General features: G+C 42.6%; 1 protein-coding gene across 1 annotated transcript in view; it reads right to left on the bottom strand.

Moving 5' to 3' along the window:
• The window catches only part of LOC138368635 (uncharacterized), a 45,890-nt gene extending 25,096 nt beyond the window's left edge, over positions 1–20,794 (bottom strand). The window contains exons 1-2 of the mRNA XM_069331280.1: positions 20,756–20,794; positions 20,012–20,144 (exon numbers count right to left, since the gene is read on the bottom strand). Coding sequence (XP_069187381.1) covers positions 20,012–20,144; positions 20,756–20,794 — 172 coding nt within the window. The remainder of the gene's footprint in view (positions 1–20,011; positions 20,145–20,755) is intronic.
• Between the last annotated feature and the right edge of the window lie 215 nt (positions 20,795–21,009).

Below are 21,009 nucleotides of genomic sequence, written 5' to 3'. Positions count from 1 at the left end.
CCACAGTACCTCACACTCTCCCACAGTACCTCACACTCTCCCACAGTACCTCACACCCTCCCACAGTCCCAAACACTATCCCAGAGTACCTCACACAGTACCTCACACTCTCCCACTGTACCTCACACTCTCCCACAGTACCTCACACTCTCCCACTGTACCTCACACCCTCCAACTCTCCCACAGTACCTCACACTCTCCCACAGTACCTCACACCCTCCCACTGTACCTCACACCCTCCCACAGTACCTCACACCCTCCCACTCTCCCACAGTACCTCACACTCTCCCACAGTACCTCACACCCTCCCACTGTACCTCACACCCTCCCACAGTACCTCACACTCTCCCACAGTACTTCACACTCTCCCACAGTACCTCACACTCTCCCACAGTACCTCACACTCTCCCACAGTACCTCACACCCTCCCACAGTCCCAAACACTATCCCAGAGTACCTCACACAGTACCTCACACTCTCCCACTGTATCTCACACCCTCCCACAGTACCTCACACTCTCCACTGTACCTCACACTCTCCCACTGTACCTCACACTCTCCCACAGTACCTCACACTCTCCCACTGTACCTCACACTCTCCCACAGTACCTCACACCCTCCCACAGTACCTCACACCCTCCCACTCTCCCACAGTACCTCACACCCTCCCACTCTCCCACAGTACCTCACACTCTCCCACAGTACCTCACACCCTCCCACTGTACCTCACACCCTCCCACAGTACCTCACACTCTCCCACAGTACCTCACACTCTCCCACAGTACCTCACACTCTCCCACAGTACCTCACACTCTCCCACAGTACCTCACACCCTCCCACAGTCCCAAACTTTATCCCAGAGTACCTCACACAGTACCTCACACTCTCCCACTGTACCTCACACCCTCCCACAGTACCTCACACTCTCCCACTGTACCTCACCCTCTCCCACTGTACCTCACACTCTCCCACAGTACCTCACACTCTCCCACTGTACCTCACACTCTCCCACAGTACCTCACACCCTCCCACAGTACCTCACACCCTCCCACTCTCCCACAGTACCTCACACCCTCCCACTCTCCCACAGTACCTCACACCCTCCCACAGTACCTCACACTCTCCCACAGAACCTCACACTCTCCCACAGTACCTCACACTCTCCCACAGTACCTCACACTCTCCCACAGTACCTCCCACCCTCCCACAGTACCTCACACTCTCCCACAGTACCTCACACCCTCCCACTCTCCCACAGTACCTCCCACCCTCCCACAGTACCTCACACTCTCCCACAGTACCTCACACACTCCCACAGTACCTCACACTCTCCCACAGAACCTCACGCTCTCCCACAGTACCTCACACTCTCCCACAGTACCTCACACTCTCCCACAGTACCTCACACCCTCCCACAGTACCCCACACTCTCCCACAGTACCTCACACTCTCCCACAGTACCCCACACTCTCCCACAGTACCTCACACTTTCCCACAGTACCTCACACCCTCCCACAGTACCCCACACTCTCCCACAGTACCTCACACTCTCCCACAGTACCTCACACCCTCCCACAGTACCTCACACTCTCCCACAGTACCTCACACTCTCCCACAGTACCCCACACCCTCCCACAGTACCTCACACTCTCCCACAGTACCTCACACTCTCCCACAGTACCTCACACTCTCCCACAGTACCTCACACTCTCCCACAGTACATCACACTCTCCCACAGTACCCTACACTCTCCCACAGTACCTCACACTCTCCCACTGTACCTCACACCCTCCCACAGTACCTCACACTCTCCCACAGTACCTCACACCCTCCCACAGTACCTCACACTCTCCCACAGTACCTCACACTCTCCCACAGTAGCCCACACCCTCCCACAGTACCTCACACTCTCCCACAGTACCTCACACCCTCCCACAGTACCTCACACTCTCCCACAGTACCTCACACCCTCCCACAGTACCCCACACCCTCCCACAGTACCTCACACTCTCCCACAGTACCTCACACCCTCCCACAGTACCTCACACTCTCCCACAGTACCCCACACTCTCCCACAGTACCTCACACTCTCCCACTGTACCTCACACCCTCCCACAGTACCTCACACTCTCCCACAGTACCTCATACTCTCCCACAGTATCCCACACCCTCCCACAGTACCTCACACTCTCCCACAGTACCTCACACCCTCCCACAGTACCTCACACTCTCCCACAGTACCTCACACTCTCCCACAGTACCCCAAACCCTCCCACAGTACCTCACACTCTCCCACAGTACCTCACACCCTCCCACAGTACCTCACACTCTCCACAGTACCTCACACTCTCCCACAGTACCTCACACCCTCCCACAGTACCCCACACCCTCCCACAGTACCTCACACCCTCCCACAGTACCTCACACTCTCCCACAATACCTCACACTCTCCCACAGTACCTCACACTCTCCCACAGTACCTCACACCCTCCCACAGTACCTCACACTCTCCCACAGTGCCCCACACCCTCCCACAGTACCTCACACTCTCCCACAGTACCTCACACTCTCCCACAGTACCCCACACCCTCCCACAGTACCTCACACTCTCTCACAGTACCCCACACTCTCCCACAGTACCTCACACCCTCCCACAGTACCTCACGCTCTCCCACAGTACCTCACACTCTCCCACAGTACCTCACACTCTCAGCGTACCTCCCACCCTCCCACAGTACCTCACTCTCTCCCACAGTACCTCACACTCTCCCACAGTACCTCACACTCTCCCACAGTACCTCACACCCTCCCACTCTCCCACAGTACCTCACACTCTCCCACAGTACCTCACACTCTCTCAGCGTACCTCCCACCCTCCCACAGTACCTCACACTCTCCCACAGTACCTCACACTCTCCCACAGTACCTCACACTCTCCCACAGTACCTCACACTCTCCCACTCTCCCACAGTACCTCACACACTCCCACAGTACCTCACACTCTCCCACAGTACCTCCCACCCTCCCACAGTACCTCACACTCTCCCACAGTACCTCACACTCTCCCACAGTACCTCCCACCCTCCCACAGTACCTCACACTCTCCCACAGTACCTCACACTCTCTCAGCGTACCTCCCACCCTCCCACAGTACCTCACACTCTCCCACAGTACCTCCCACCCTCCCACTCTCCCACAGTACCTCACACTCTCCCACAGTACCTCACACTCTCCCACAGTACCTCACTCTCTCAGCGTACCTCCCACAGTACCTCACACTCTCCCACAGTACCTCACACTCCCACAGTACCTCACACACTCTCAGCGTACCTCCCACTCTCCCACAGTACCTCACACTCTCCCACAGTACCTCACACTCTCCCACAGTACCTCACACTCTCCCACAGTACCTCACACTCTCCCACAGTACCTCACACCCTCCCACAGTACCTCACACTCTCCCACAGTAACCAACAGCCTCACAAGGAAGAGTTAAACAGAGCAGAGAGGGTAAAACTCTGATGTAAACTTTGAAAATAAAAATATCTTGCTGGAAGGTTTGAGGAAAACTGTAAACTGTACCTCTGACGTATTTTTGTGGTCTACGGCGACCGGTCACGATACTCGGGTTTACATCACCCTTCTCTTGATGCTACTTACCTTTTTACATTTTAGGGAAAAGGGAAGTTTTTTGTAAATATTGGATTCCAAAAAATAATTTATGTAATTTTTCGTGTTCAAGAATTAGGATGAACCTGTTCATAGTGATAATTTAGTGATTATTCTTTGAAAAAATAATTATAAAAGATAATAAATATTAAAATAAATAATAATCATACTGAGGCTGGTGTATGATGTCCTCAAACTATATAGTGATATCATGGCTGATTAGCCTAGTATCACGAATATTGTAATTACTAGCTAATCTTCTTTTGACGGTGAATGATTATATTTTGTGTATTGACAATGTATGTCATCATAACCTACTATATTATATTTCTGTATCAAAGTTGCATGCCATGTAATTGTGGATTGATATATTAGATGTCTAGTGTATAGCAGTAGCCTAATGTCACGTAGCTTGAAAATCTTCTTGTATGCTTATTGTATGAAATGCTACATAAATGTTGTATAGGAAGTATTATGTGAACCATGATGGAGAATGTATACATTTAGGTCTCGGATGTATTGGTCACATGTATACTGTGTAATTTCCATTTCACTGTTGTTCCTTGCATTGTCCTCTTGTCATGACACTAAATGAAATTATGGCGCTGTGAAATATATATAACGTAGACAAGCTTTTGATGCACATATTGTGTATGTATATATATATATATATATATATATATATATATATATATATATATATATATATATATATATATATATATATATATATATATATATATATATATATATATATATATATATATATATATATATATATATATATATATATATATATATTATTAAATATGACCGAAAAAGTAAGATTAATAATTCTAACACGAATTTTCTCAATCTTTCGTACATTTCGTTTCACTGTTGGAGGTAAATCAAAAATCAATTCTCCAAAATCCATTTTTATTTCTAGTCTGACGCGACACGAGCGCGTTTCGTAAAACTTATTACATTTTCAAAGACTTTAGTTCACAAATACACAACTGAATAGAACTTACGCATCTCCGATTTTATATCTACATTTGAGTGAGGTGGAAGGGGTGATGTGGCATTAACACAAGACAGAACAAGATGTGGTATTAATAGGGTATTAATTTCATCAACACAAGACAGAACAAGAGTATTAATAGGGTATTAATTTCATCAACACAAGACAGAACACGAAACAATGGATATTGAATAGAAGTGTTTGTAGAAAGCCTATTGGTCCATATTTCTTGATGCTTCTATATTGGAGCGGAGTCTTGAGGTGGGTAGAATATAGTTGTGCAATAATTGGCTGTTGATTGCTGGTGTTGACTTCTTGATGTGTAGTGCCTCGCAAACGTCAAGCCGCCTGCTATCGCTGTATCTATCGATGATTTCTGTGTTGTTTACTAGGATTTCTCTGGCGATGGTTTGGTTGTGGGAAGAGATTATATGTTCCTTAATGGAGCCCTGTTGCTTATGCATCGTTAAACGCCTAGAAAGAGATGTTGTTGTCTTGCCTCAACCCGTTCTCACACAAGACAGCACATATATGACTTAATGCTTAAAGTCAATATGTTGAATATGAATTAGTAAATATGTGATATATTCCCAGTTACTTTTTTTACCAAGGCCCAAACTCTTCCTCACGTACCAATTTACGTGTCACAGTACCCGTCCGTCAACATAGATAGCAGAATATTCGTGATTGGTTCAATTATAAGGAAAATTGTAGTTTTCAGGTCCCACATGGGTTGTGAAATTTACCTACTGTTGTCCATGCTCTTATAATATTACAGATCAGCTATATCCTATTGAAGGCTCGTAGTTTTGTTTTGAGAAATATTAGTTGTTCTTAGTAAATTATAATAAGCACTATAAATTATTACATAGAATAACAGTGCTTCACCAATCAATATTATATACCATAGTTTGGCTTTAAAAATCTTTAAAGAATGTTTTGTAGGAACGCTAACAGAAAACGATGTTACATTTGAATGTCTATGGGGTAAACTACTGCAAACAGGACGGTATTGTGTCTACTATACCAACTATAGCTAGGATGGGTATATTGTCACCTACCGCCTGTTAGGTGGGAAAGGGATCCAATACCACCCACAGGATGGGTATGAGGGTCACATCCACCCACAGGATGAGTATGGGATCACATCCACCCACAGGAAGGGTATGGGGTCCAATACCACCCACAGGATGAGTATGGCGTCCACTACAACCCACAGGATGGGTATGGGGCTCCAACCACCCATAGAATGGGTATGGGGCTCCAACCACAAATAAAATGGGTATAGGGTCCAATAATACCCACTGGATGTTTAAGGCGTCCAATGCCGCGCGTCGAGCTCGAAAACCGCAGCATTCATCTCAGAACCATGCCTATTTCACACAGATTCCTTAATAAACGTAAGAGTTTTATATGTCACAAGAAAGATAGAAATATAAGCTTCATTCTAAATACCTTACCATGGGCATATTTAAATTTAAAGCGAAGATACGTGTACTTTTATAATAGCCGAGCTTTAACCCCGGACAGATTGATCGACCGAGCAACTCTCTCTCAGAACAATGTTTATTTCACGTGAATTCGTTAATAAACATATATGTTTTATATGTCTCAAGAAAGGCAGACATATAAGCTTCACTTTAAACACTTTACCATAGACATATTTAAAGTTCTAATGAAGATACATGTATTTTAATAATTACGGAGCTCCCACCCCGTACAGACTGAACGACAGAGCAACTCTCTCTCAGATCAATGTTTATTTCACGTAAATTCGTTAATAAACACAAATGTTTTATATGTCTTAAGCAAGATAGAAATAAGAGCTTCATTTTCAATATATTACAATAGACATATTTATAGCTCAAGTGAAGATACATATGTTTTTATAGTAGCGCTCAGTAGCTTGTCGGGCATGGAGTGCAGACGCCTACGCACTTGCCGATATATTGTATAATTATCAAAGATACGCTAATAAAGCCTAAAATCTTATATGCCTCCAGAAAGACCGAGATATGAACATTATTATGATTTCACCAAATGAAATATATCATGTTCGAGAACAAAGATATATCAATTTTAAATTAAGTTTCGACTCTTGCTCGGGCGAGAGAGAGGGAGCGACTCTCGCCCCATCTATTGGAGATTCTGTCCACTAAAGACCCAAAGCTACTCAAACCCTCCTAGCATTATTTAAGTAATGAAGTAATATGGTATATTTACAATAATGTGGGTGCTGAATGCAGAACATGAGAAAACATATATTTACTCCAAACTAATATAATTTCATTATGAAATAAGTAGCATCAAAGGAAGTCGACGGTCCAAGCGTCAATGTTGTGGAACGACTTATCCAAGATATATCGTTGTTTGGAAAGTGTTTGTTGGCATATCCAGTTGTCGCACTTCTCTGCACAAATTATCACAAATTTAAATTATAATGTTAACAAGTAGAATACGTATTTTTAATAAAATCTAACATAGCTAGCCAGAAAACATTTAACATTTATTAAAAAAATATATGTTTGGAAGTTAAATCGACTTCATAGGACAATAGTGTTGTTATATATACTCGTTATTCGTTGACATGCGTTCGCTACTTAAACTACCATGTACTGTACTTATGTGAAATCTCCCATGTCTCTTCGCTCATCTCACCGAACCCTACAGGCTCTGTGATATATTGCTTAATTAATTGAGATTCACAAATAAAGCTTATAATTGTATATGTTATCAAAAAGGCAGAGCTTATTTTAGTTCATTTATTATGCACCCCATACCCATCCTATGGGCGATAGTGGAGTGTTACAGAGGCGCATAATGGGCTCAGGGAATGAGCCCCACAATTCATATAGCCAAGGAAGTTATAATCTTGATAAGCTAGTTACAAAAGTCAATGCACATTGTCACATCAACAATGGGCTCGAGACCGACCACAAGTACAGTTTATAATTTAAGCAACTGACATATATGGAGGGCTAGTGTCACAATTGATTTGTTTATCCTACACATAACCCCCTCTCCCCCATCCAATGGGAAGTGGTGGATAGGTTACAATCAAGTCGTTTTTTGCGTTTTATTCAGAGATTAGATCTTATTGGGTGAGGAAAGATATTCATATTTTAAAGAAGGCTTCTTGGCTGATGCTCTCCATTGATGGAAAATATACAACCTTTTGAAAATCAATGTTAGTTTGATCTAATATTGTAATTAACGCAGTTACCTGATGTTATTCTTCACCTATATCTTTTTCTGGTTAATCCCTATTTACATTATGCAGTTCAGGCTTCGTCGCCAGACTATAGTTTTTAGTTTAGTTAATTTATCACATAATGGGTTCAGGGACTGAACACACAATTTATTTATCTAAGCAAGTTGCAATCTTGAGGAGCTAGCCACAAAATTCATAACACATCGTCACATCAACAACATGGGTTCGAGATCGACCACAAGTACAGTTTCTAAATTAAGCAAATGCCATAAGTGGAGAGCTAGTGTCACAATTGATATGTTTGTCCTGCACATTTCCACAGTGGTTTGCTTGGGTTCATTTAATTATCTTAGATATCATTGAAGAGAACCTCCTAGGTACTATACTGTATATATGCTGGTAAGAAGTATAATTATCCTGAGAAATCGTGTAAATTATGTTGTACGAGTGCTTCCAGTTAAGTAACATAGTTCATTTGTGTGCGCGTGCTTGAAGAGGAAATGTTATCCCCCCCCCCACCCCCCATTGTAAATATTTGTGGGTTTCAGACCATACGGCCACGGCTTACCCTCGCCGCGGTCGAGGGTAAGAACACCGGATGTATACCCAGTATTACAAGTAAACATTAGCAATAACAATTATGGAAAGTTCCTTCACCTATACATAGACAAGAGACTGAACTTCAGCACCCACATACAACACATAAGGGGATGCTCTGAGAGAGAGAGAGAGAGAGAGAGAGAGAGAGAGAGAGAGAGAGAGAGAGAGAGAGAGAGAGAGAGAGAGAGAGAGAGAGAGAGAGAGAGAGAGAGAGAGAGAGAGAGAGAGAGAGAGAGAGAGAGAGAGAGAGAGAGAGAGAGAGAGAGAAGGAGAGTAAAATTATCCACTGAGGTCTGATTAAGTCCTTTTGGGGACCTTAATCATTAGGACGTCCAATGATTAACGCAAAGTGAAGCGTATTCAGATGGTATATTGACAACATTCAGCATATCTCATAATGACCTAGTAGTACTTGGTGCACAAATACCTTTTCCATAGGAATCGCAAAACATAATTAAACACAACAGTACCGTACAGTGTTATATATTTATTTCAGTTTGAACAATTTTTAACATTAACATTCCAACATTCATTTTAGCAAGTTCTCTCATAATGACGTGTGGGTTAGCAATGTCAAAGGCTGACTTAAGATCTAGGAAAGTGATATATGACCTATCAGTATGCAGGGTGAGGAATGTGGTAATACAGTGATGTACACTCTTTCCATACATAAAGCCATATATCTGGGGAGACAACATATTATTAATTTTGTAAAGGAGACGGTTGAGAACCATCTTCTCAAGACACTTATAGAGACAACTAGTGAGGGAGACTGGGCATAAAGCACTCAGCTGGTGAGGTTTAGGAATGGGAATAATAACACTGTTGGTCCATGACTTAGGAAGCTCCCCAGTTACATAGCTCATATTATACAATTGAAGAAAGGTATTCCTTGGAACTAGCAGAAGCATAAGCAGTATGCCGTAAGTAACTCCATCCTCCCCGGGTGATGTAGCTTTGCCTTTATGTAGAGCAGAATCTAGTTTGTATTCAGTAAAAAGCATGTCACAGTCATCCTCTTGATGAAGCATGAAGTCAAGGAACCTTGCCCTATCAGTATATCTATCATTTAATTCATTCTGTGAGGGTAGAGGAAGACTGTCAAAGCTGGAAGTCGTGGCCCAAGCATCAACAAGATCATTTGCTCTGTGCAGAGGATTAGGGTACGAGATCTCTGCAGCATTTTTCCCTTTGATCTTGTTGATATCCTTCCATGCCCGACTTAGTGGCGTGTGAGAATTGAGACCACGGACAAAAGTTTCCCAGTCTGTCTGCCTCAGCTCCACCATACGTTCCCTGGCCTTAGCCAGAGCCGCTTGAAAGAGCCGAAGCATTTCAGCAGTGCGGGTCCTTCTACAAGCTAGTCCAATTATTCTGGCAGTGCGTTTTAGTGCATGCAATTTAGAATCATTATAATAAGCATAAGTGCTATGACCAGTGTAATTTGGGTTACGTGGCCTGGACGATGAATCAAGTGATTCTATAAACTGCTCGATAGTACCTGTGAGCTCATTGTTAAAATCTTCAACTGATGAAGGCTCAGATGAACTGCACCAATCTGACACACATGAGCAACAAGATTGTCTCGTTGATCGATGGGCACAGCCAGCCTCTTCCGCTTGAACACTCCACCAGGGAGGATAGAGCTGCCAATGCTTACAGTGGCTAATATGGCCAGATGATCAGACGCCATAACTGGCACTATTGACGAGGCGCACACGGTGTGGGAGACGTTGACACCGAGACATAGATCAAGAATACCTCCGTAGATATGCGTTGGTTCAAGGTCACCCACAATCTGTGCATCATCGTGGCTACCTAATAGTGACACCAGTTGGTTGCCGTTGCGATTACTGAACTGCGAATTACCAATATTCCTATGTCTAGCGTTATAATCACCTCTAATGATGGTAGGCTCAGTCTGAATACAGATAGGAAGGTCAGCATAATTAAAGTTACAAGGAGTTGATTATTTAGTATAGTTGTTTTTCTCTTTAACTGGATGATAGAGGGGGAGTCTTTAACGTGATTGGGAATACATACATACACACATGCATACATACATACATACATACATACATACATACCCACATGCATACATACATACATACATACATACATACATACATACATACATACATACATACATACATACATACATACATGCATACATACATGCATACATACATACATACATACATACATACATACATACATACATACATACATACATACATACATACATACATACATACATACATACATACATACATACATGCATGCATACATACATACATACATACATACATACATACATACATACATACATACATACATACATACATACATACATACATGCATACATACATACATACATACATACATACATACATACATACATACATACATACATACATACATACATACATACACGTCCAGTCAGCATATAGCTATTTCGGGACAAAATCCAATACAGTTTATATTGGTGAGACGCCACTGTGATGAGGAGTTGAAATATCACAGGAACTGTAGGTTAATGTGTGACATAAGTGAGGTTAGATGAGGCATCTACAAGCATCAGCTGGAGGCTGATGGAGTGTTGTGGAGGCTGGTGGTACTATGTCCAGATGTTGGAGGGTGGATTTGACTCTCCCACCCTCCCTCCCCTTCCCCCCCCCCCCCCACATTGACCGCAGTACGTCTAAGGTTACTTTTCACTCTCGCTTACCAAGGGTATAACCCCCGCCCCCCCCCCCCAACACACACACATGCATCAGATTCTTAACTTACAATATTTATTATTTACCAATTTATGTTACTACACTGACTCTCAATTTCACAATATTGTATAAACTTTGATGAATCGCTCGTCTATGGGTCATCCAATAATGTTAGCAGACTTCTAGATGTTACCACTGCTAGGTTTAGGCTCAGCTACAAGTACCTCTGGAAGTTTGTAACATCTGATGATGTAGATTTGACTAAATGTAAACTCTGTCAGCAGAACTATTCGCATACTTTGAGTCATTATATAATGGAATGTGAAAAATAGCGGAATTTAAAGATAACAACATCAATAGTGTCCATGAAATGTGTAAGTACTTCATTCATAATGATGTGCTGCCCGAAATCTTAGCGAAGTATCCAAAATTTGCTTACTGTAGGTAATGCATACACATGACTGTAAAGCTGCCGCCCAGTTGGGTGGGTGTGGAGCACATGACTGTAAAGCTGCCGCCCAGTTGGGTGGGTGTGGAGCACATGACTGTAAAGCTGCCGCCCAGTTGGCTGGGTGTGGAGCACATGACTGTAAAGCTGCCGCCCAGTTGGGTGGGTGTGGAGCACATGACTGTAAAGCTGCCGCCCAGTTGGGTGGGTGTGGAGTACATGACTGTAAAGCTGCCGCCCAGTTGGGTGGGTGTGGAGCTCATGACTGTAAAGCTGCCGCCCAGTTGGGTGGGTGTGGAGCACATGACTGTAAAGCTGCCGCCCAGTTGGGTGGGTGTGGAGCACATGACTGTAAAGCTGCCGCCCAGTTGGGTGGGTGTGCAGCATGACTAGTAACTGTGCGACTCCTCATAAATGTAAAGTGCCTTGTATAGTGACTGTTGTGAGCCTCTTGTTGAATCACTTGTGACACAAAAGATTACTGATGTGTGTATTTGTGGTGGTGATTAAATATGTATGTGTATGTATATATGTATACGTATGAATATGTACATGTATGCATAAGTATGTGTACATTAATAATTTTGTAACTAGCGTCAAAAGATTGTTATTTGCTTAGCTAAACGAACTAGAGGGTTCAGTTCCTGAACCGATTATGTGCCTCTGTAATCCTTTACACCACCGCCCACGGGATGTGTATTATGGGGTGCATAATAAAGAAAGAAAATGAATGGACCGAACCCCACAAATCATTTAGCTAAGCAAGTTACAATCTTGATGAGCTAGTTACAAAATTCACTATAAGTCGTCACATCATAAATGGGTTCGAGATGGACCACAAGTAGTGCATTACATAATTTATCAGTATTGTGCAGCCTGTGATCCCCGCCTGGCTGGATACTGATACCTAGGTAATTTTTATGTGTCCGGACACCGGCGATAAGGTGATATTATTTATTTAACTTAAGATATATATATTTTTAAATGTTGTCACATTAACGGCTACATCTTCCTTTCTTCTGACATATAGATTTTTAAGATTAATTAAAATATATGGCAACTAATTATACAATTTATTGGCTGCTGTGCAGGGCTTCACACTCTCAGAGCTAGCCATCAAGTAACTATCAAAACGCATATATCTTCGTTTTCACTTCAGTTATATTTATGACAAAGGATTTTAGATGTAGCCTATATTTCTACCTTTCAGATGACATAAATACTTTCGTTAATTACAATATCTAGATCAAACTAACATTGATTTTCAAAAGGTTGTATATTTTCCATCAATGGAGAGCATCAGCCAAGAAGCCTTCTTTAAAATATGAATATCTTTCCTCACCCAATAAGATCTAATCTCTGAATAAAACGCAAAAAACGACTTGATTGTAACCTATCCACCGCTTCCCATTGGATGGGGGAGAGGGGGTTATGTGTAGGATAAACAAATCAATTGTGACACTAGCCCTCCATATATGTCAGTTGCTTAAATTATAAACTGTACTTGTGGTCGGTCTCGAGCCCATTGTTGATGTGACAATGTGCATTGACTTTTGTAACTAGCTTATCAAGATTATAACTTCCTTGGCTATATGAATTGTGGGGCTCATTCCCTGAGCCCATTATGCGCCTCTGTAACACTCCACTATCGCCCATAGGATGGGTATGGGGTGCATAATAAATGAACTAAAATAAGCTCTGCCTTTTTGATAACATATACAATTATAAGCTTTATTTGTGAATCTCAATTAATTAAGCAATATATCACAGAGCCTGTAGGGTTCGGTGAGATGAGCGAAGAGACATGGGAGATTTCACATAAGTACAGTACATGGTAGTTTAAGTAGCGAACGCATGTCAACGAATAACGAGTATATATAACAACACTATTGTCCTATGAAGTCGATTTAACTTCCAAACATATATTTTTTTAATAAATGTTAAATGTTTTCTGGCTAGCTATGTTAGATTTTATTAAAAATACGTATTCTACTTGTTAACATTATAATTTAAATTTGTGATAATTTGTGCAGAGAAGTGCGACAACTGGATATGCCAACAAACACTTTCCAAACAACGATATATCTTGGATAAGTCGTTCCACAACATTGACGCTTGGACCGTCGACTTCCTTTGATGCTACTTATTTACTTATTTCATAATGAAATTATATTAGTTTGGAGTAAATATATGTTTTCTCATGTTCTGCATTCAGCACCCACATTATAGTAAATATACCATACTACTTCATTACTTAAATAATGCTAGGAGGGTTTGAGTAGCTTTGGGTCTTTAGTGGACAGAATCTCCAATAGATGGGGCGAGAGTCGCTCCCTCTCTCTCGCCCGAGCAAGAGTCGAAACTTAATTTAAAATTGATATATCTTTGTTCTCGAACATGATATATTTCATTTGGTGAAATCATAATAATGTTTATATCTCGGTCTTTCTGGAGGCATATAAGATTTTAGGCTTTATTAGCGTATCTTTGATAATTATACAATATATCGGCAAGTGCGTAGGCGTCTGCACTCCATGCCCGACAAGCTACTGAGCGCTACTATAAAAACATATGTATCTTCACTTGAGCTATAAATATGTCTATTGTAATGTATTGAAAATGAAGCTCTTATTTCTATCTTGCTTAAGACATATAAAACATTTGTGTTTATTAACGAATTTACGTGAAATAAACATTGATCTGAGAGAGAGTTGCTCTGTCGTTCAGTCTGTACGGGGTGGGAGCTCCGTAATTATTAAAATACATGTATCTTCATTAGAACTTTAAATATGTCTATAGTAAAGTGTTTAAAGTGAAGCTTATATGTCTGCCTTTCTTGAGACATATAAAACATATATGTTTATTAACGAATTCACGTGAAATAAACATTGTTCTGAGAGAGAGTTGCTCGGTCGATCAATCTGTCCGGGGTTAAAGCTCGGCTATTATAAAAGTACACGTATCTTCGCTTTAAATTTAAATATGCCCATGGTAAGGTATTTAGAATGAAGCTTATATTTCTATCTTTCTTGTGACATATAAAACTCTTACGTTTATTAAGGAATCTGTGTGAAATAGGCATGGTTCTGAGATGAATGCTGCGGTTTTCGAGCTCGACGCGCGGCAATGGACGCCTTAAACATCCAGTGGGTATTATTGGACCCTATACCCATTTTATTTGTGGTTGGAGCCCCATACCCATTCTATGGGTGGTTGGAGCCCCATACCCATCCTGTGGGTTGTAGTGGACGCCATACTCATCCTGTGGGTGGTATTGGACCCCATACCCTTCCTGTGGGTGGATGTGATCCCCATACTCATCCTGTGGGTGGATGTGACCCTCATACCCATCCTGTGGGTGGTATTGGACCCCTTTCCCACCTAACAGGCGGTAGGTGACAATATACCCATCCTAGCTATAGTTGGTATAGTAGACACAATACCGTCCTGTTTGCAGTAGTTTACCCCATAGACATTCAAATGTAACATCGTTTTCTGTTAGCGTTCCTACAAAACATTCTTTAAAGATTTTTAAAGCCAAACTATGGTATATAATATTGATTGGTGAAGCACTGTTATTCTATGTAATAATTTATAGTGCTTATTATAATTTACTAAGAACAACTAATATTTCTCAAAACAAAACTACGAGCCTTCAATAGGATATAGCTGATCTGTAATATTATAAGAGCATGGACAACAGTAGGTAAATTTCACAACCCATGTGGGACCTGAAAACTACAATTTTCCTTATAATTGAACCAATCACGAATATTCTGCTATCTATGTTGACGGACGGGTACTGTGACACGTAAATTGGTACGTGAGAAAGAGTTTGGGCCTTGGTAAAAAAAGTAACTGGGAATATATCACATATTTACTAATTCATATTCAACATATTGACTTTAAGCATTAAGTCATATATGTGCTGTCTTGTGTGAGAACGGGTTGCTTGCCTATATACTGGGTTTTTTGGAGCTTACAGTCCCCAAGAGGGCATTTGAAGGCATAGACGACGTTAGTCTCTTTTAAAGCGTTCTGTTTTGTGTCTGGAGAGTTTCTCATGAGTAGGCTGGCCGTTTTTCTGGTTTTATAGTAAATCGTCAGTTGTATCCTCTGATTTTTGTCTGTAGGGATAACGTTTCTATTAACAATATCTTTCAGGACCCTTTCCTCCGTTTTATGACCTGTGGAAAAGAAGTTCCTGTAAAATAGTCTAATAGGGGGTATAGGTGTTGTGTTAGTTGTCTCTTCAGAGGTTGCATGGCTTTTCACTTTCCTTCTTATGATGTCTTCGACGAAACCATTGGAGAAGCCGTTATTGACTAGGACCTGCCTTACCCTACAGAGTTCTTCGTCGACTTGCTTCCATTCTGAGCTGTGGCTGAGAGCACGGTCGACATATGCGTTAACAACACTCCTCTTGTACCTGTCTGGGCAGTCGCTGTTGGCATTTAGGCACATTCCTATGTTTGTTTCCTTAGTGTAGACTGCAGTGTGGAAACCTCCGCCCTTTTCCATGACTGTTACATCTAGAAAGGGCAGCTTCCCATCCTTTTCCATCTCGTAAGTGAAACACAGCACGGAACTCTGCTCAAATGCCTCCTTCAGCTCCTGCAGATGTCTGACATCAGGTACCTGTGTAAAAATGTCATCAACATACCTGCAGTATATTGCCGGTTTCAAGTTCATGTCGACTAAGACTTTTTGCTCGATGGTACCCATGTAGAAGTTTGCAAACAGGACACCTAGGGGAGAACCCATGGCGACCCCATCTACTTGCTTATACATGTGCCCATCCGGGCTCAAGAAGGGTGCCTCTTTAGTACAAGCTTGGAGTAGTTTCCTCAGAATATTTTCTGGTATGTCAAGAGGAGTACAGGCTGGATCACGATACACTCTGTCGGCTATCATTCCGATTGCCTCGTCCACAGGTACGTTGGTAAACAGCGATTCTACGTCCAACGAGGTTCTTATCCCTGTGGCCCGTGTGCCCCGCAGTAAGTCAACAAATTCCTTTGGAGACTTCAGGCTGAAGGCGCAAGGAACATAAGGAGTCAGCAGGCCGTTGAGTCGCTTCGCCAGTCTGTACGTGGGTGTGGGTATCTGGCTAATGATTGGCCGAAGTGGGTTTCCAGGCTTGTGCGTCTTGACATTTCCAAACGCATATCCAGGTTTATATTCCCCAATGATCTTTGGCAGGTGGAGTCCGGATTTCTTGGCGTTCACAGTTTCGATCAGTTTGTTGACCTTTGCTTTTAATTCGGCTGTAGTGTCCTTCGTTACCCTTTGGAACTTAGTTTGGTCAGAGAGTATGATGTTCATTTTCGCCAGATATTCGTCTTTTTTAAGAATGACATATATAGGCGACTTGTCACCTCTCCTGACAACTATCTCCTTGTTCTCACGAAGGCTTTTAGCTGCCGCTTTAAGCTCGGGGGACAGTATGGTGCTTCTGTAGTTGCCTCGATTCTTTCCTCCTTCTGCAATAAGTTCTGCTTGTAAGGTATCTTTGGTAGTGACCTTCTTTTGTGTCTCGAGGTCGAATATGTCGTCCAACAGAATTTCCAACTCTACTTTCCGGGCCATCTCACTCGGTCTGGACATAACATGACAGTTTATGCCCAGATTTAGGAGAGTGACTTGGTCCTCAGTGAGGTTAATTCCTGCAAGGTTCAGGAAGCCATCTCTTGGTCGTGGAATTGCCATAGGTCCTCCATATAATGTTGTTAGTTTCTTGATAATCTTTGTTTCAGTGCTGAGGTGATGTTGGTCTGTGAGGATGTCAAGGTGTTGTTCAATGCGGGTACGGATACTATCGTCGATGTTGCTATTTCTCCACTCGTTTGTAGCATGAAGTAGTTGCGTTTTGTTGTCTTTGATTTCATTCTCTGCCTTGTATATCTGATCACGAATCAGATCCTGGCGATATTTTATCGTGAAGGCTTGATTCCTTGCTGCTGGGTCGTGCGTTTTAATATTAGTATATTTTGGTAGCAGTCTTTCCTGTAGACATATATTATTAAATATGACCGAAAAAGTAAGATTAATAATTCTAACACGAATTTTCTCAATCTTTCGTACATTTCTTTTCACTGTTGGAGGTAAATCAAAAATCAATTCACCAAAATTCATTTTTATTTCTAGTCTGACGCGACACGAGCGCGTTTCGTAAAACTTATTACATTTTCAAAGACTTTAGTTCACAAATACACAACTGAATAGAACTTACGCATCTCCGATTTTATATCTACATTTGAGTGAGGTGGAAGGGGTGATGTGGCATTAACACAAGACAGAACAAGATGTGGCATTAATAGGGTATTAATTTCATCAACACAAGACAGAACAAGAGTATTAATAGGGTATTAATTTCATCAACACAAGACAGAACACGAAACAATGGATATTGAATAGAAGTGTTTGTAGAAAGCCTATTGGTCCATATTTCTTGATGCTTCTATATTGGAGCGGAGTCTTGAGGTGGGTAGAATATAGTTGTACAATAATTGGCTGTTGATTGCTGGTGTTGACTTCTTGATGTGTAGTGCCTCGCAAACGTCAAGCCGCCTGCTATCGCTGTATCTATCGATGATTTCTGTGTTATTTACTAGGATTTCTCTGGCGATGGTTTGGTTGTGGGAAGAGATTATATGTTCCTTAATGGAGCCCTGTTGCCTATGCATCGTTAAACGCCTAAAAAGAGATGTTGTTGTCTTGCCTATATACTGGGTTTTTTGGAGCTTACAGTCCCCAAGAGGGCATTTGAAGGCATAGACGACGTTAGTCTCTTTTAAAGCGTTCTGTTTTGTGTCTGGAGAGTTTCTCATGAGTAGGCTGGCCGTTTTTCTGGTTTTATAGTAAATCGTCAGTTGTATCCTCTGATTTTTGTCTGTAGGGATAACGTTTCTATTAACAATATCTTTCAGGACCCTTTCCTCCGTTTTATGACCTGTGGAAAAGAAGTTCCTGTAAAATAGTCTAATAGGGGGTATAGGTGTTGTGTTAGTTGTCTCTTCAGAGGTTGCATGGCTTTTCACTTTCCTTCTTATGATGTCTTCGACGAAACCATTGGAGAAGCCGTTATTGACTAGGACCTGCCTTACCCTACAGAGTTCTTCGTCGACTTGCTTCCATTCTGAGCTGTGGCTGAGAGCACGGTCGACATATGCGTTAACAACACTCCTCTTGTACCTGTCTGGGCAGTCGCTGTTGGCATTTAGGCACATTCCTATGTTTGTTTCCTTAGTGTAGACTGCAGTGTGGAAACCTCCGCCCTTTTCCATGACTGTTACATCTAGAAAGGGCAGCTTCCCATCCTTTTCCATCTCGTAAGTGAAACGCAGCACGGAACTCTGCTCAAATGCCTCCTTCAGCTCCTGCAGATGTCTGACATCAGGTACCTGTGTAAAAATGTCATCAACATACCTGCAGTATATTGCCGGTTTCAAGTTCATGTCGACTAAGACTTTTTGCTCGATGGTACCCATGTAGAAGTTTGCAAACAGGACACCTAGGGGAGAACCCATGGCGACCCCATCTACTTGCTTATACATGTGCCCATCCGGGCTCAAGAAGGGTGCCTCTTTAGTACAAGCTTGGAGTAGTTTCCTCAGAATATTTTCTGGTATGTCAAGAGGAGTACAGGCTGGATCACGATACACTCTGTCGGCTATCATTCCGATTGCCTCGTCCACAGGTACGTTGGTAAACAGCGATTCTACGTCCAACGAGGTTCTTATCCTTGTGGCCCGTGTGCCCCGCAGTAAGTCAACAAATTCCTTTGGAGACTTCAGGCTGAAGGCGCAAGGAACATAAGGAGTCAGCAGGCCATTGAGTCGCTTCGCCAGTCTGTACGTGGGTGTGGGTATCTGGCTAATGATTGGCCGAATATATATATATATTGGCCATATATATATATATATATATATATATATTCTTTTTTTTCCACACACACAAACACACACCTGCGGGAAGCAACCCGTAGCAGCTGTCTAACTCCCAGGTACCTATTTACTGCTAGGTAACAGGGGCAACAGGGTGAAAGAAACTCTACCCATTTGTTTTTCCGCCTCCACCGGGGATCGAACCCGGAACCTCAGGACAACGAAGTACTGCCCACTCAGCTGTCAGGCCCTCCAGGCTTCCATACACCCCCCCCCCATACTCACCTAATTGTGCTTGCGAGGGTTGAACTCTAGCTCTTTGGTCCCGCCTCTCAACCGTCAATCAACAGGTGTACAGGTTCGTGTGTGTGCGTGCGTGTCTCATAACTCACAAACATATGCCACAGTCTTAACTTAACAAGCCACGTGTTATCCTCACAATGAGTGAGGCCACCAACCAGAGTGAGATACTGACCCTTGACAATGAGGAGGACAGGCCTGGTGATCTTGGGGTCAGAGTTGACCTGACACTCGTACCAGCCACCGTCCCCTGGCTGGGCGTACTTGATGTGTAGCGTCCACTCGTCCGTGTTCCCCGGGTGCAGCACCTGCCACACAACCTTACCATTATTATATATAACAATATTATCACAGGTAATAATGTGTACCGTCCACTGGTCCGTGTTCCCCGGGTGGAGCACCTGCCTCACAACCTTACCATTATTATATATAACAATATTATCACAGGTAATAATGTGTAGCGTCCACTCGTCCGTGTTCCCCGGGTGGAGCACCTGCCACACAACCTTACCATTATTATATATAACAATATTATCACAGGTAATAATGTGTAGCGTCCACTCGTCCGTGTTCCCCGGGTGGAGCACCTGCCACACAACCTTACCATTATTATATATAACAATATTATCACAGGTAATAATGTGTAGCGTCCACTGGTCCGTGTTCCCCGGGTGCAGCACCTGCCACACAACCTTACCATTATTATATATAACAATATGATCACAGGTAATAATGTGAAGATCCACTAGGGCGCGAACCTGCGACCTCGGCATTGTCAAGTCGCATACTCTACCACTGGACCACTGAGTCTTATCACTGATACATATCACGTTAATGTAATTACTGTGTAAATAAAATATTATTAATATTAAATCATACATATAATGATAATAGTTATAGGGAGAATGATAATATTAACCCATGATTCTGGTGCATTACTCAATACTTCAGCGTTCATGTTGCCGTTCGTGAAGCCGGAACACCGCCTCGGCGCTCAAGAACGCCACATGTGTGTGATGTATGGCGGAGGAGGATCTTGTACCCCTGAAAGATGGCTTGTAATGGCTTACTGTGTCCTCCTCATAATTACCTTACCTCACCTTGCAAGCTTACAGTCATTACCAAACTTATGAGAACACGTGAGAGTGTGAGGAAGTGGTGAGTGTGTGTGAG

The sequence above is a fragment of the Procambarus clarkii genome, chromosome 3 (assembly GCF_040958095.1).
Source record: "Procambarus clarkii isolate CNS0578487 chromosome 3, FALCON_Pclarkii_2.0, whole genome shotgun sequence".
NCBI lineage: Eukaryota > Metazoa > Arthropoda > Malacostraca > Decapoda > Cambaridae > Procambarus > Procambarus clarkii.
The sequence above is the reverse complement of the archived record's forward strand: the minus strand, read 5'-3'. Positions and strand labels throughout refer to the sequence as shown.